This window comes from Anarhichas minor, unplaced genomic scaffold (assembly GCF_050575085.1).
Source record: "Anarhichas minor isolate MPS153535 unplaced genomic scaffold, ASM5057508v1 ptg000014l, whole genome shotgun sequence".
NCBI classification, from domain to species: Eukaryota; Metazoa; Chordata; class Actinopteri; order Perciformes; family Anarhichadidae; genus Anarhichas; species Anarhichas minor.
This window is the reverse complement of record NW_027466460.1, coordinates 6335502-6351790: the sequence shown is the minus strand read 5'-3', so window position 1 is coordinate 6351790 and position 16289 is coordinate 6335502. Positions and strand designations below refer to the sequence as shown.

At 40.4% G+C, this 16289-nt stretch overlaps 1 protein-coding gene across 2 annotated transcripts in view; it reads right to left on the bottom strand.

Moving 5' to 3' along the window:
• ndst3 (N-deacetylase/N-sulfotransferase (heparan glucosaminyl) 3) overlaps nucleotides 1-16289 on the bottom strand; it is a 38735-nt gene that overhangs the window by 1370 nt on the left and 21076 nt on the right. For both annotated transcript variants that reach the window (XM_076091240.1, XM_076091239.1), the window contains exons 7-14: nucleotides 11090-11272; nucleotides 9523-9619; nucleotides 6829-6952; nucleotides 6091-6265; nucleotides 5502-5672; nucleotides 4985-5094; nucleotides 1891-1993; nucleotides 737-847 (exon numbers count right to left, since the gene is read on the bottom strand). In XM_076091240.1, the coding sequence (XP_075947355.1) occupies nucleotides 737-847; nucleotides 1891-1993; nucleotides 4985-5094; nucleotides 5502-5672; nucleotides 6091-6265; nucleotides 6829-6952; nucleotides 9523-9619; nucleotides 11090-11272 (1074 nt within the window). The remainder of the gene's footprint in view (nucleotides 1-736; nucleotides 848-1890; nucleotides 1994-4984; nucleotides 5095-5501; nucleotides 5673-6090; nucleotides 6266-6828; nucleotides 6953-9522; nucleotides 9620-11089; nucleotides 11273-16289) is intronic.

The following is a 16289-nucleotide window of genomic DNA, read 5'->3' as shown; positions in this document are numbered from 1 at the left end:
TGAGCACTTTAGAAGAAAGAGGGCTCTGCAGAGATCAAGGTGAGACGACTGTCAGCAGCACTTACACCAGGAAGCCTCATTTAAGTGCATGCTTTGAATACCTCGACAGGATTAGGAGGTAATCAGAGGATGTCTTTTTTTGAAGAAGCCAACAATATTTGTATTCTCTTTGTATTTTGAATCATCCATTGATACCTTTTGCGTTCGTTGCTTGCTTTGCATGGTTAAACTAAGGCCCTGAAAACATATTAGAGTCTTACTATGAGTCATGGGGTTCTACATGAGCATAAATCTTTCTGTCAGAACAGTTAGGGTTATTTAACATGGGGGATTTCTGTATTGTGTTTTTCTTTCCTTTCTCACTGGTTTGAAGTGAGCCGGGCTCTGTTAAAAGAGATAATGACAAATATATTTTCATGCACCAATGAGAGGTGAGCAAAGTTTGAATCAAAATCTGGCAACGCTTAATAAATAATAACTACTTTACCAGGGCCCAGGGCACTTTGCTGCATGACATCCCCTCTCTCTCCCCTGCCTTTCCTGTGTATCTCTATTACTATCAAATAAAGCAGAAATTCCCTAAAATAATCATAAAAAGATACTTAAGATATGAAACCAAGTTTTCAGGGGCTTCAAGAACAAGTTTTGCAGTCTGCTGACGTAAGTCCATTTTGAAATGTTGACTTGCATTTATAAGCTGATGAGATAAGTGTCACAGAGTTGAATGCACGCTGACCTTCTGCAGCTCCTCTCTTAGCCAGGAGGGGAGGGGCTGTCCGAGGCGATGCAGCAGCTTTGACAGCTCCACGTTGTGTTCCCTGTAGTACCTGGAGAGGTATGCATGCGCCTGAAGAGAGAAGAGCGGGAAAAAGATGGAAGAAGAGGAAGGGTGAGTGCAAAATAGGTAAGAGGATGAGCACACATGGGAGGTGGGGGAGTGAGTGAGGAAATAAAACATATAGGGAAAGAGTAAAGATGGTGAGTCAGTATTCGATAAGTGGCAGAAGACAGAAAGTGTAGTAAAACATATGGAAATAGGCAGTAAATGGGGGAGAGACATGAGCAAGGAGGAAAAAAAAGGGATTATAGAAGGAGACAGGAAAGGTGAATGGAAAAATGGTTGGAGGGAGGCATATTTAGAGGAGAAAATAAAAAGACAGCATGAGAGTATGGGGCAAACAAGAAACTGAGAGAGATTAATGATGTACCAGCATCTTTAGATTAGTTTATTTCTCCTCAATAGGACTTTAGGGCCACTGAGTGCCATGTGGTATGAAAAGAGAGGTTAGAGAGAGGAAGACAATTATATGAAGGATGTACGAGATCCATTATCCCTCTCCCTCCTGTGTGCATCCCTCATTTCCCCCTCTGTGTCTGTCCTCCCTGGTGTTCCCTCCATTTCCCTCCTCCTCATCTGTCCTCTGCTTCTGTACCCTTGGTGAAAACTCAATTGCAGTTTAATTACAGGTGACACTGAGAGGCAGCCATTAGCCATGTGTGAGCACATGAGGGAAGACAAATTGTCTCTATGTGTGTTTGTCTTCATGTGAGAGCAAATGTGTGATTCATTGTTGGCAGGTCTGGTCTCTCCTCTGTTGAATCAGTAGCCAGGACAAAGATTTATGAATTGGATTTTCTCCCCCCCCCACACACACACACACACGGGTGCTATGTCACTATTGAGTCCCCGTAATTAGGTTGTAACTTTCTGGCTGGATCTGATTGGCTGTCAGTTTCCACCCCACCACTGAGTCCTGTGGGAAATTTTGCCACAGTGGTGGAGGGGACTGTGTATCACTGCTGCTTTTTCTTTTTCTCTAACATTTCATTCAATGCATATAATTTTTTCAGTGAACAGAAATCTATTCTATTTACAATGTGTATGTTTACCTCTGACTCCATAGGAGGGTACTTTCTTCCTTTGCTCTTTCCCAAACATTTTGTCTTTCCTCCCTCAAGGAGCTGGCACCAAAAGCCCTTCTGAGGGTCAAACCTGGGATAAAAGAAACAGAGAGAGACGGATGGAAGAGAAAAAGAAGAGAAATCTTAATACAAATTGAAATAATTATTTGACCTAAGTTATGGTAAATGGACTTGTACAGTGCCTTTCTAGTCTTCCAACCACTCAAAGCACTTTAACATTAGATGTCATTCCTCCATTCACACCCATTCATACAGGAACAGCCTACGGGAGCAATTTGTGGTACATGAACTAGCGGAGCCGGGGATCGAACATTCAATCCTCTGATTGGAGGACGCCGACAGTATGTCCTCCTTGTTTTATCCAACGTGTTTTAGATATAGATAGTTGGCTTTATTTATCCCCTGAGGTAAATTAAAACACCATAGCAGCAAGACAAAAAATACAAGGCAATAAAAAAAAAAAAACACAGGTTCACATAAACCAACGATGGAAACACAACAACAGGACGAAGACACACAGAGTTGCTATAACAGGCTGCCGCTAGCAAAGCGACACCCTGCCTTATCTTCGATAAGTCTCTATCCAATAAAGTATTTTGTTAATAGGAGATGTCTTATAATCAAGACTCACTCTAGACAAAAAACACAGTGGGAGATTATCTGACTGCCTTAGTTTACAGGTACATGACCAGATCAATTCAGTAATTAAAAGAGCAGACATCAGAAAACATGGCTCCCAAAGAGAGGTAATAACAAGGAGATAAGAAAGATAACGTTTAATCACTTGGAGATGTACATGCTCTGTATGTGCCCTAAGATGGTACTTCAGTTCATTACTAAATGTAAAAAAAAAACATAAATGTGAGAGAGAAATATTTCAATACATTTGATGTCTCTATAACGTTCCTATATTGGCTCGATGAGACTCCCTTGTGAAGCCAACTTGCCTCTCATATTAGCATTGTGCAAACACTGTTGCAGCCCAGCAGCAGGTTATGTGACAACCTATCAAAAGGCGAGGAAATGGTAGGTGACTTTCAAAGCAAAGAACCCTAGTATATACATGCTTGCTGACTTGTGTATATGCATGAATACATAGACATGTATATATATTTATGTATGCACATATACTGTATAAGCATATTTGAGTGTATATTTGCATATGAGGTATGTATGGGTATGCCTGCACAAGTACTGTTTATTTGTATGCATGTTTATCTACTACATACTGTAGATTTCTTAGAAAATGTCTATGCATGTATACATTAATACACCTTGCTTTTGTAATATAGCAGTACAATGTACGTCTCAAGAAGATATTAAGATATACATTACTGTCAACTGCTATTTGGCAGTCAGAGTGTAAAGGCTAACGTTGATGTAACTGAAAGATGCAAATATTGTTCTTTATCCGCATGCATCAGTGGGTGAATAAAAGAGATTAAAATAGTTAAGTGGTTCTCCTTCAGTTTTCCTCTGACAGAACAGGAGGAAGAAAAGAAAGAGGGATTAAATAAATAGACTCCAGTGTTGAGGATCTGCCAGACCGCTGCCATGTCAAAAGAATGAGAAGTTGAAAAGAAAGATTAGGCTTTTGTGTAACTCTGTCTTCACCCAAAAATCACACACACAACTGCTTTATTATTCTGTCAAAATGCATCTCTTCACACATTATTTGTATGCATGTGGGCTTGTGATTCAAGACAGAGGCACTCTCTGTCCCAATCTGAGCTACATATTCTAGATGTCCCTGTCTGGAGACTTGAGGGCTTGCAAGCAGATGCATTCTGATGAGTGGTGCTCAAGATAAATGAAGCAGCTACCACTCCTACCAAACTTGAAGGTCACATGAAACATCTCTAATGGAGAATGAGTTGAGAGCATCAAGAGGCCAAAGCAAATTTGGTGGATATGCATATATTCTAGGCTACATCATATTTGGCTTTACAATAAAAAACGTTGTTTCTCCCTTTTCGCCTGCCTTTTTTTATCTGTTGTCAAATAATGCAATGTATATATTTAGTTCATACTGTAGAAGTTGCTTTACTTATTTACTTTGGTTACTGGTGTATTTGCTGTTTTAGTTCTTTCGGATTGACAGTGTGCAGTGCACCAACCTTTTCGTTTTATTTATTCAGAGAGATGTAATGCAGACAGGCAGGCAGTGTAAGTGAGACAGTCAACGCTCTGCTGGGATTTGATCCCTGGCCAGCGGCTCAGGGGGCTGAGACTTCACCACTCAACTGTCTTTTGGCAAGAACAGGCATCAATTTTTTATTGCTGCTTGTGTATATGTAATAAAAACGATATTTATGGACTTCAAAATTGTACAAGCAATGTAATCAAATGTTAATATTCCTAATATGTTTGGAAGTGATGCCTAGAATATGAGTGTCAGGAGATGTAAGTGTCTATCATTGATGACCGGCAATTAGAATAAATACAGCTTTCCGAGTCTTTACACGTTACACAAAATTACCTGCTACGTTTTTTGGCACTTATAAATTACTCCTTTTTACAACCGTAACCTTAATTCGCAATTATACCGAAGAACTTCTGCCATGTCCTCTATACTTAAAGGTGTATACAAAATTCCACGATGTTTATTTTCTCTTTTTTGCCTCATCATCTCTTTTTCGTCTTGTATCTATATCCTCTTTGCTCTCTCTATTGGGACCACATACTACTACATACAATTTGCCCCTTGACAATAGTCCAAACCTCAATTTGAGTAAATGGATAAATGTAACAGCTCAAAGCAAGCTGTGAATTGACCATTATGCTATTGGCTGATCTTTGATGCCAGGTGATGTCACTGCCTGTTGTAGTTTTTAGAGAATGACACCACCTGGCACCAAAGACTGGCAAATTGGAGATGACCAGCTTAGTGTCGCACTGTTCACCAATAGATGTCAGGCTTCACACGGATTTGGGTTTGGAGTCTTGTTACAGCTTGAATCTGTACTAAAAGTTCTATCACGGTGCACGCCAGGAGAAAGGCTCCTTACCCAGGAACGCCAGGGATGGAGGAGACGTAAGAGAGAAAGCAAGAGAGACTTACGTAAGGGCCTGGGAGTAGTTGAGGTGAGGAGTGACTCCCAGGAACTTCTGCACTTCATCCATCACTGCCGCAGGGTCAGTTCTCAGCTGATGGCCATCTATGATCATCACCTACACACAGATACATTCATACTGTAACACTGGGTACTATTAACTAACTTGTTTGTGAAAAGCATGGGAGCAGCTTCTTTAGTACAATTTGATCCACTTTTATGATCGCTACAAATGCTGGAAAACAGAACTCTGAAAGCAGCTGTAACATATTACTTTACTCTTTTTCGTGAAGTTTTTCAACTAATTTCTTCAGGCAATGAACAAAGTGTTACTAGTTCCCATCACAGAAAAAATCAGTGAATGTCATATCTGAAATATTTCATTCCCTTTCTTCCAAATGTGTCAACAACAAATATCATTTTACAGAACCAATACAAGGCTTTTACATTACATACTGTGTTATTTGTGCATGAGTTTGGTATTAGAGCGCAACGGAGTGCATCTGGGTCTGTGCCTGTGCGTACCTGGTTAGCAGGATAGTAAGTAAGCCACCTTTCTAGGTGTGAGGAGTAGAGACCGGGGATGAGACAGCGGCTCTGCAGGGAGTGGAGCTCGGCCGGTGCTCCCGCTCTTGCACTGATGACATCATAGAAGGTGAACCGCAGGGCTGCGTGGTCCTCGTGAGCTCTTTGATGCTGCGAAGGGTAGCAGATACAGCCACATAAAGAACCACTCTAAATGTACAATGGATCTCATTGCTTGTCTTAAACGTCAAGTAATATATTTACAACTTTGCACGAGAGACTATTTTTTTTTTGTCGACAATGACATTTGAGCTGGCACGTTGTTGACATTCATGTCTCATTAATCAAACGGACTTGAGCGGAAGATTTCAGGATCTTGTGACACACTGAGACGTATGGAAAAATCAGGCTCATTAACTCCATAGTCACAGTGAGGAATCCCACTCCAAACTCAATCTTGGACACAGAATTCAATTAAAGTCAATACAGAGACGAAGCATGTCATATGATGAAGCAGGCCGCTGAATAGAGTTAAAAAATAACACATGCGCACTGGGATCTAATATATTCTGTGTGTTTGTGTATGTACCTGATACCAGCTGTAGGCCCTATCAGAAGGGTTGATGAGCAGGGTGATGATCTTGGCCTTGGGCAGCAGGGCAGCAGCTCGACGCGGGGACTCCTCTGAGGGGAAGTAGTTCGCACTCTTCTCAAACAGGAAGTCCGTGCTAACATTAGAGGGCACGGGGAAAAACTCCATGTACCTGCAAATACCATGCAAATGCACATACACACACACTGAGGCCACCAGCATTTCTGCAAACTCAGTCACCCGTAGTGTAGTGTGCTAAATCTTTACAAAGTCAGATACAGTGTCAAAGTTATGTCATTAATATGTGCTTAGACAGGGAGCCTAACATAAACTTGACAATATAATTTTAACAGTGTTCTATGACACATTTTCAGAGATAAGTATTTTCTGGATGACTTCGGATACTGCACCAGCTGTGTATCTGTCAGCTAAGTAACCCATTTATGGGTCAATTTAGGCATCCATATGTCTGTTGGCTTATGTTTGCAGGCTTAAAAGACCATTTTGAAGACGTTTTTAAACTGCTTGGAACTCCTTAATGTATCATTGAAGTCTGCAAGACACATTGACATCTACAACAACCTTGCAAAATGGATAAGGGTTGTTTATAATATGTCTTTTCACCTTAAGTTTTGACTAATAAAAAGGCCCAGAGAGAGAATGATAAGTGTAATAGGATGTGTGTGTGCGTGTGTGTGTGTGTGTGTGTGTGTGTGTGTGTGTTTGTGTTCTTACCAGTCAATTCCTTTGTGGTAGTTATTGGTGTTGAAGAACTGGACCTCCTCATACGTCTTTGGACTGGGGAAGTTACTGGAGATGGAGGGATGCATGAGTAGGAAGAGATAAAGTGCTGTCGTTCCTGGAAGAAAGGGCATAATTCATAACCGGCTCGTTAATGCAGCTCTGCAGAGAGTAGTCTGTGTGTGTGTGTGTGTGTGTGTGTGTGTGTGTGTGTATGTGTGTGTCCGTCAGTACGTGTGAGAGTTGTCATCCACTGATCCATACTGGATGATTTTACCCTCCGCAAGATTTATATCTTGCTGAGAATACACTATGTGTGCAATGACCACAGGCCTCCCTATCAAATTATTCAAAAACCATTTGACACCAATCAGCACCTGGGGCTTTGGTCGCGCCCTCTGTTTCACCCTCAGCAGCTCCCTTTTCACCCCGGTCCCCTAAAACTTACTCTCACGCATCCTGCTACATCCCCCCCCTCACCCTGTTTTTCCATTTGCTCTAACATCTCTGTCATGTGAGGCAGACCCTGCAATAAAATGAGAATTGATTGAACTGTGGTTGTTGTCGGACTGCTAATGTTGCTATAGTGACCCCATTAGTAAATTATCACCTGGTTAATCAGCAGCATTACGAGACCTCCTCACCTCTCACATCAAACACCAGCAATTACAATTCCTGTGATCACACGAAGCCAGTGTATGGGCCATTCTACCGAATTCGTTCAAAGTGCGGTCCCACAACAAGAAAAACTATTTAACAAAACAATTAAGTATTCAGACATAGATATTTACTAAGAATATGTTATGGTCTATTTAAACCCAAGGCATTAAATTAGATAGTGATAAGCTAAATATATACAAAATCATCATTTATAGGGTACTTTCTATTGGGAAGTAGCTGTCCCCAACCCTGACATCTAAATTTCAATTTCTGTAAATAACACTTAAAACAATTTTTAGATTTTGTTTAATGGTGTAATTTCAAAGATCTTTATGATTAAGTTTAAACAGAAGTTGTAAGATTTAGATTTATTGTGAGTTTAATTTTAAAATTAAAAAACTATACCCAAAAAATCATGTCCGAACACATATTCTCTTCAATTAAGTAAACTTTTTGGGGTTTAATGCAAAGTATTATGTTTTTATGTGTGTACACCTCTTCAAATACGTGTATGCTAGCCATCCGCTTGCTAGCATTCTTTAGTTATGCTCAAAGTTAGCTAGAATTGTCACTACCGAAACAGTCACTACCGAAACATATGGTAAAGTATCTCTTTCCATTCATTCTCACTTGGCCATCTTTCGTTCTCATATTCCCATTCCCTTTGAATCAAACTTTATTTCATAGTCTTATACGATTCCAATACAAGCAATACTTATCATATCTCCCAATGTCCTTTTATTTTACCCGTTATCTGTCTGCCCTTGAGGTCAAATTGGGCGAAACCGCTTTTATTGACCGCGACTAGAGGACAAGATCTGGTACACAGTGGACAAGGTCGTCACCATCGTCATCCCTCCACCAGAAAACGTCACACAGAGGCATGTCCAGATCAGCCCAAGAGTGTTCACCGCACTATGTGAAAAACTAAATTCGTGAATGGATTTGTGATGGTGTCTGACACCGAACCCCCTTAAACATACAGTACAACATAATATCAGTTATTTGTCAATGTTTTCTTGTTCTCTTTTACTGAACCCACTTGGGTAATTTTCCATTGATAAGTAATGTTTGTACTTTAAATGGTTCTGGATGAACAATTGTTATGTCTTCAAAAATAAAATTATTCTATTGACCACAAAACATTTGTGTTTGTAATATTCCCAACCTAAGGCATGTTATGAGTTAAGATTAAGCAATAAGGTTGAGGAAATATGATACAACCTTGCAAACAAAATACTGTGGTCACAACCGAAACAGTGGATGTTTTGTAAAAAATTAAGTATATTGAGTTATCAAGTAAAATGTTATGATACTCATTGGTTTAATGTATGTTCAATTGTATCAATCATCAACTCTGGAATCAATATGATCAGTATTATGCATTTTACAAAGAAATATAGCATTTCGATTTTGATGAATTGTATGAATTGAACTTAGAAATTTGGTACAAATGTCATTTTTATTGATTTAATTGTGAAAACCTTCAAGAAATATTTGTAAAAATACTCTTCAGAGAAGGGAAGGAAACACAATCTTAACAAGTTAATAATAATACTTTTTTACTATAGTGTATTACTATGTTTCGGTAGTGACAATTTTTGGGAGAGGAAAAACATTCCAACACAGTCTGAAAATACAATATAAAAATTGACAGTTATTTTACTAGATATGTGTACTTTAGATATGGTACAATATATATAAGGACAAAGTTTTGGGAAAAAAACATACAACATTTTCAAATATTTCCAACCTGACTATGAACCAATTCGGTAGAATGGCCCATTATTTTTAATAATCTGATCTTTTTTTCTCTTTGAGAGAGACATTCAGAAAAGGAGAGGGTGGTAGCTGGCTGGAAGAAAGGAGGCAAGGGCCTCCTCCTTTGTCTGGCTCTGACAAGACCAAAGGAGCTAGGGGGATTGAATGAATAGAGTCTGATGTTGAGGATCTATAGACACCTGGGCACACTGAAGGAGGCTCTCTGTTGTATGTGCATGTCTGAGTTTGTGTTTGTGTGTAGCTTACCTGTTTTCTGTGGGCCTATGACCATAAACTTGGGTAACCTGTCACAGGTTTTCTCTTTAGACCAGATGTCTTTATGTCGTTTGTCATCGCATGGGTTCTACAAAAGGCATAGACAAACAATTAGTGATTCAAGTAATGATGTACACATACAACATATAAAAACACACATGCCCATATACCTTCAGTACATACAGGATTTACTAACTTTAATGACTGAATGAGGTTGTTGTTGGTGTGTTATGCATACAACTAGCAGTGAGCATGGACTTACAAGACACCAAGACAGAAAACATAATGCATCATATCATTTTTCAAACAATACTATAAAAGTTTTATAAAGAGCTACTTGAACAACTTTACAATCATATATATGCTCAGACCTGTATTGTCTACAACAAAATTCCTATCATAAAGAGAAAATCCATTTTTAAAGCTGATTGGTATGACAATGGTTTAAAATGTGTCTATGATTTATTGAATTCAGATGGAACCTTTTTATCTTTTTAAGACGTTACCATCAAATATTAAATTACTGTTTTACGAAATAAGTATGACATTCCTTTACCTCGATTTATACAAAGCAGTATGCAATTTTCTTTGATTGCACCTTCCTTACCTTCTCTAAAAGTTGGTGATGTCAATTTGTTGGATACAAAACAGTTTGTCTGGTTTTAAAAAATAATTTTGGGGACTTTAACTCATGCTCTGTACAGGATGTAGAGGTCACTTTAAGGGGACAGTCCTTTTCCTTTGATCTATCATGTCCTACTACTCATAAAGTCATATTAATTATTTTGAAATAGTATCAGCAATCTACCCTATAGTGTTTCACAAAAGATATAAATTTGAAGTGGAACCTTGCATGTCGTGTTCTTCAGAAGCTGAAACCATTGGCCATTTATTTTTGAAATGTTCATACACAACATTGGTCTGATATTCATACGTGGCTGTTGTTAAAAATGGTTCCGTCATTTGCTTAAAATGATATGTTTTATTTCATGGACAACTTGGATGCATAATTTCTGATACCGGTAACCTTGTTATTATTTTAGGCAAATGTCATATTCATACTTGTAAGCAGAATGGCAGTACTCCCTCTATAACTGTGTTCGTCTATCTATATTTCAGTCCTTGCTATTTTATTGTCTCTTACCTTGCTCTTGCTTGCAGATTGTTTCCTTTTTTTTGCTGTTTCTCATTTTGTAAAATAACATAGATTTGTGGTATATTGGTACCTCTATGGTTTGTTGTTTGTGTCAGACTCTGTTGGACAATAATTTCCACCATTGTTGATTAAATTATATCCATCATCTTTGTATATTAATTCCCTTTTTTGTTTTTTATATTTCCCTTGTGCTAAGAAAAATTCGAAATTGCTTTTTTATCTAATACACAAGGGTAAATACCAGTTAAATAGTCCATCTTTCCATTTTTTCCAGGCTTTTGACACAAAGTTAGCATAATGGAAAATTAACTCTCATTAAATCCACATAATAAGAATATTTTTACACAGGAATGCAGAAACACACAAACCCATACATGTGGGCAAATATCCATGCAAACACACCTGCCAGAGCGGGTTCCTTTGTTCGGGAAAAAGCTGGAAGTACTTGTGTGCAAGCTGCAGGGGTGGGAGTGTGTGGAGTTTCATGTTTGTCCACGAGCGAAGGAAGGAGGCCAGGTGGACGAATGTGTAAAGGCCCAGTCGATCATTGCCATAGTTAGACAAGTGGGTCATGAATATACTGATCTAAGAAGGGGAAACAGAGACAGAGTAGAGGGGTAGAGAGGAAAAGGGAGAGTAGTGGAGAGAAGGAAATACATACTTATTGTATTGTGCAAAATTGAGATAAAATCAAAATCTCATTTCCCAAGTTCCCGTGTTTGGGAAAAACTGAGGCAGCGCAGTAAATCGAATCAATGTTGTTATGACTGCAGTGGGAAGCAAACTGATTATTTCTCAGTGTGCGATAGTTTTAACGTCACTAACAGAGCAGCTGTCCACCGGCTATCAATATTTGCCATCACTTTGGAAAGAGACACACTCACTTTCGTTATGTAAGATTATACATACACTTTCAGCGAAATACAGTTTCAAGTATAAAGAGGAAAACAGATAAACTGAAGCCGAATATATTCACCACTCCTGATAGATAAAGCTGAAGAGGCAGCAGAATACTCCTCAGCCACTGGGTGATGGGAGAGATGCAGCTACACGCGGGAAAGTGTTTTCGAGTGTGTCGGTGTGTGTTCATGACGGCTAATGTGTGTGATGGAGAAGGAGTCACTCATAGGGAGTGAAGGAGCGATAGTGTGTTGGTCCAGGCTATCTGTCCACGCCTCACTGCTTTTATAGGCTGATCAAAGAGACAAGCTAAGATAGCTGCTACAGACAAATGCATGCACACACACACACTTCTTTTGTGATTGGAGGGAGCTTGGGAACGTGAAGTGTCTGGTTGAAACGGTAACATCGGCCATTAAGATATGAATTATTTGGTGGGTGTGAGCATGTGCGTGTCCGTCAGTGTGTGCATGAATGATTGTGGGATATTTGGGAGAAAGTCTCTGAATGTGAACAGACATATATAGAAAGACACACACAAACATAGAGAGTGAATTTCCTGGTGACAGAGGACTGTCGGTCCTCCTCTTTAATGCTGAAGGTTGCCGCAGATACAAAGCGACACAGTGTCGGGGTTTGATGGATCAGCGTCCGGCCGACCCGGGAAGCTGTTCAGAATACTGATCGCCCCCGAATACTGATGTGTGTGTGCGTGTGTGTGAGATACTGTGTGAGGGAGAAAGAGGAACCAGATGTGTGTGGCTAGTTGTGTGTGTCTCTGTGACAAAGAATGCAACACAGACAGAGAGGTGCAAGGGTGTGCATGTCGGAGTCATTTTTCGTGTGTGTGTCAGCATAATTGTTCATGCATTTGTGTGTTTGTGTATTCCAGCACAAGTGTGTGCATCTGCCACGGCCTTCGTTTCTTGTGCTCACTTTAAGCAAACCAGCAGTGCACCATCCAGCCGTGCCTGCTTCATATCAATCTGGTTGATGTAAGGGCAACAATGTGGAACCACTGTCAAGGCATCACCAACATGCAGTCAACTCGGAACAACAGAAACACACGGCAGTAATAAATGTTTGCTTACTCCTCCTCTCTCGTAATGTCAAAAACTAAGAACGTCTCTCTTCCAAGCATGCACAGAGAAATTGGAGTACTGCTCTTTGAAACGTGTAATATTAAATTCGACAGCGTCTCACCGGAAACATCTATTCACATTTAGGATTGAGACAGGATATTTCCCACGGCACACTGCAGTGGTTTGGGTGGGGGTGAATATTGTAAAATGAAAAGGTTTTAGACGGATACACAGTGAATGCAGACAAATCTGACCTGAGTAAATAAACTATGAAATAAACCATTAACCAGTTCAATGTGTCCCACCTCTCCCTTCTTGTGTTGTTTTGTGCTTTTTTTTAAAAGCAGGCAAAGTGATCAAAAAGTGATTTATGTTCCTTTCAAACCACTGAATAGCCTATGAAATCTGGCCCAGTACGTGTGTGTATGCGTGTGCGGTTAATGTGCGGGTGTGTGTGCATGAAAGACAGAGAGAGAGTAAGAGAGAGAGACAGATTGAGAGAGAGAGAGAGATAGAGAATCTGGTTGTTATTGAACATGGAAACATTCATTATGGAGCTTAAGCACTGACTGCCAAATTAAACAATGGGGGAGAGAGAAGATGATTTGTGTTTGTAATTGGAGAACTGCAGGAAAAGAGAAAGCAAAGTACAGAGTGTGTGTGTGTGTGTGTGTGTGTAGGGGGGGGGGGGGGGGGGGTAACCTTGGCAGGTGAGTCTGAATTAAAAAAAAAAAAAAAGCCACTTGAGAGAGTGTTATTCTCCCGACACAGTGCAAGCCCCAATCCCTTTTGGTCGAAGAACTCGCTGTGGGTAAGAATTCAATTAACTGAACCACATAAACCTTTTCTCTGCATCTGGTGCCACGTCTCATTTCCTGAATATTGGATTGCTTTGAGTCCCTTATGTGCCTTTAATAAAGAATACAGCGCTAATAATTTAACACCAGAATTGGGCTCAAATCATACTTGGATCTGGACTGGGAGGGAAGTGTAAAAATGAGAGAAATGAGCCCAACCCTGCAGCTTCCCTCTTTTAAGCTGTTCCCCTTGTCTTTTGTCCTCATTGCTCCTATGCAGCTTCATTTCCTCCCTCTTCTCTCATGCTTTTAAAGTCTTGTTCTCACTCTCTCGTTTTCTGCAAAAAAGTCACTTTGTGTATTATTTTTTCGTCTACTCTCTCCTCATCTCATGCTGACCTAGATGCTCTGATGAAGCATGTCAGTCCAACATGGAGTGATGTTCTTCAAAATCCTCGTGCACACATGAACCCACAGCCACACAAACAGTCTCACACACACACACACACACATATATGCCATGTTTTGGAAGATTAAGAGAACGCCAGCCATGTATTTGAGTTTGTGACATGCTCCAATCCAGTGTAACATGATTGCATTTTTGAGGACATTACGTGTTTTAAATGAGGTTGGATTTATTTCCACTCTATCCATTTTTTAAATATATCTCTCTATCCCTCTATCCTTCCATGCATGCCTACAACTCTCACTCTCTTTCTGCTCTGCCTTCTCTGCTGCTTTCTCTCTCCTTCAATGTGTAGCTGAGGTAGCCTGTTTCCCATTACATAGCACTTAGTTCCATATACATTTTCTCCCTGATTGAATTGCTACTAAAAAGAAGCCTACATCCCCCCCTCCCTCTCGGTTTCCCCTTCACCATCATCGTCCTCTCTCCCCTTCTTGCTCTTGCAGTGTCTCTGCGATTCAATTTATTCTGCCTGCTCCAGTCAACATCTTCTGCCCCTTTCCATTCTGCCAACTTCCACTGCTTTACTCTCACTTTGTAAGTTCTACTTTTGGATGCGCGTGTGTGTGTTTGTGTGAGAGAGTGCGTTTGTGTGTGTTAGAGAGTGGCTGTATGTGTTGACGAGCTGCCAAAGCCTTCAGTAGCAATCAGCAGGATTCTGGATAAAGGGAAGAAAGGAGTGGAAATGAGACAAAAAGTGTGAAAGTCCTCCTGAATAAGTTGTTAAAATAGAGAAAATTATAGACAGAACGAGTTGGAGGAGAGGTGAGAGGCGTGCGGGTGAGTACTGGGTAAAACAGAAGGCTAGGAGGAAGGGAGATTGTGCTGATATGGCTAATAAGCTTAGTGGCAGAGCTAAGCGTTAAATGTCAGCCCTGATATACGTCTACAGCTCTGCTTATGTCAGCTATACACTCATTTGTTCAAAAATACACATGCACACATACGCAGATATTTGGATGCTGACACACAAACATATGCACGGGTGTGTGTTTGTGTGTGTGTGGCTGTATGTGCATCACTTCCTCCCTGTATGTGTCTGGATTCTCAAGTGACACAAGATTCCGTGACCTGAAAATTAAATCTCAGTCTGTCTGCCACCTTCTCACCCTTCTCTCCCTGACTCTCCCCCCCCCCCCCCCCTCCATGTCTTCTTGTCCTCCCTCTCTCCTCTCTTCTCTCTCAGCCCTCTCTCACCATCTCTGCGGCCATTTATCGGGGAATGACTTGTGCCCTATTGGCTGTTTGCAGAGTCTAGGTCGTCCAATCGATTGTCGAGCGTATGCGAGACGGGGAGCTCAATGATCGCTGATGCAGCCCGGAATGATGCAAAAGTATCCTAACGCACATGGACACATGCACAAACGTGCGCACACACATACAGTTAATGCACGCACACGCGTACACGCACGCATTCAATATGTTGGCTGTTGTCAGTGGTGAACTGCCACCACAGGCCAAATGTGATTTAAATTCGCTGAATGGGAAGTGACAATGTTACCAATGTGCAGATCATCAAACAATAGGAAACCCCCGGGGACTAAAGCAGTGAGCTACCAAACACTATTGATTATACACACAAAGTGCACACACTAATGAAAGCATATGCGCCTGCAAATGGAAACATAGCAGGGAGAAGCAAAAATAAATCATCAGTCTTTACGTATGTGGGAGCATGTGTGCATGTGTGGGTGGATGTACGTCATGGCAGAATAGTTCTCCTCATTAAGAGACACAACAAGAGGAGAGTTTCATCTCTTATTACACTGATTCAAAAAGAAGGAAGTGAAAGAGAAGGACAAAAGATTATGGAAACAGAGGAAACAATGTAATTAGCCTCTGTCTTACAGTAAGAATGTCAAACCCTGTATGTGTGTGTGCGTGCGTGCGTGTGTGTGTGTGTGTGTGCGCAAAAGACAGAGGACAGGGAGTTGCAGTGAGCGTGCAGAGGCATCCCTCTTGGTTTGTGAGCTCATCTTGAGATGACATCACCGGTGATGTGAGCAAAAAGCATCGTTAGGTCCTTTGTTCTTCAAGCAGCAACACAATTACAGTATGTGAGTAAGGAGTCACCATTTGTATCATAATTACTGCAATGTGTTGTACTTCCTTAATAACCTTTCAATATAATGCATAACAATTCTCTCTCCATAGAGTTTCAACTTCTTTTCCTATAGCAATGTCTCTTTTCAAGGCAATCCAGGAAGTATCTCATTCTGTTATCTTCAATCCAAAGCTATACTACTGGTCTTCCTTAACACATAGTTTGCTTAATTGTGCTGCTCAGTCTAACTACTGCAGAGTTTTAAAGGTCACATAGTTATTAGTCCCTCTAACAATTCATGCAATGTTTAAAT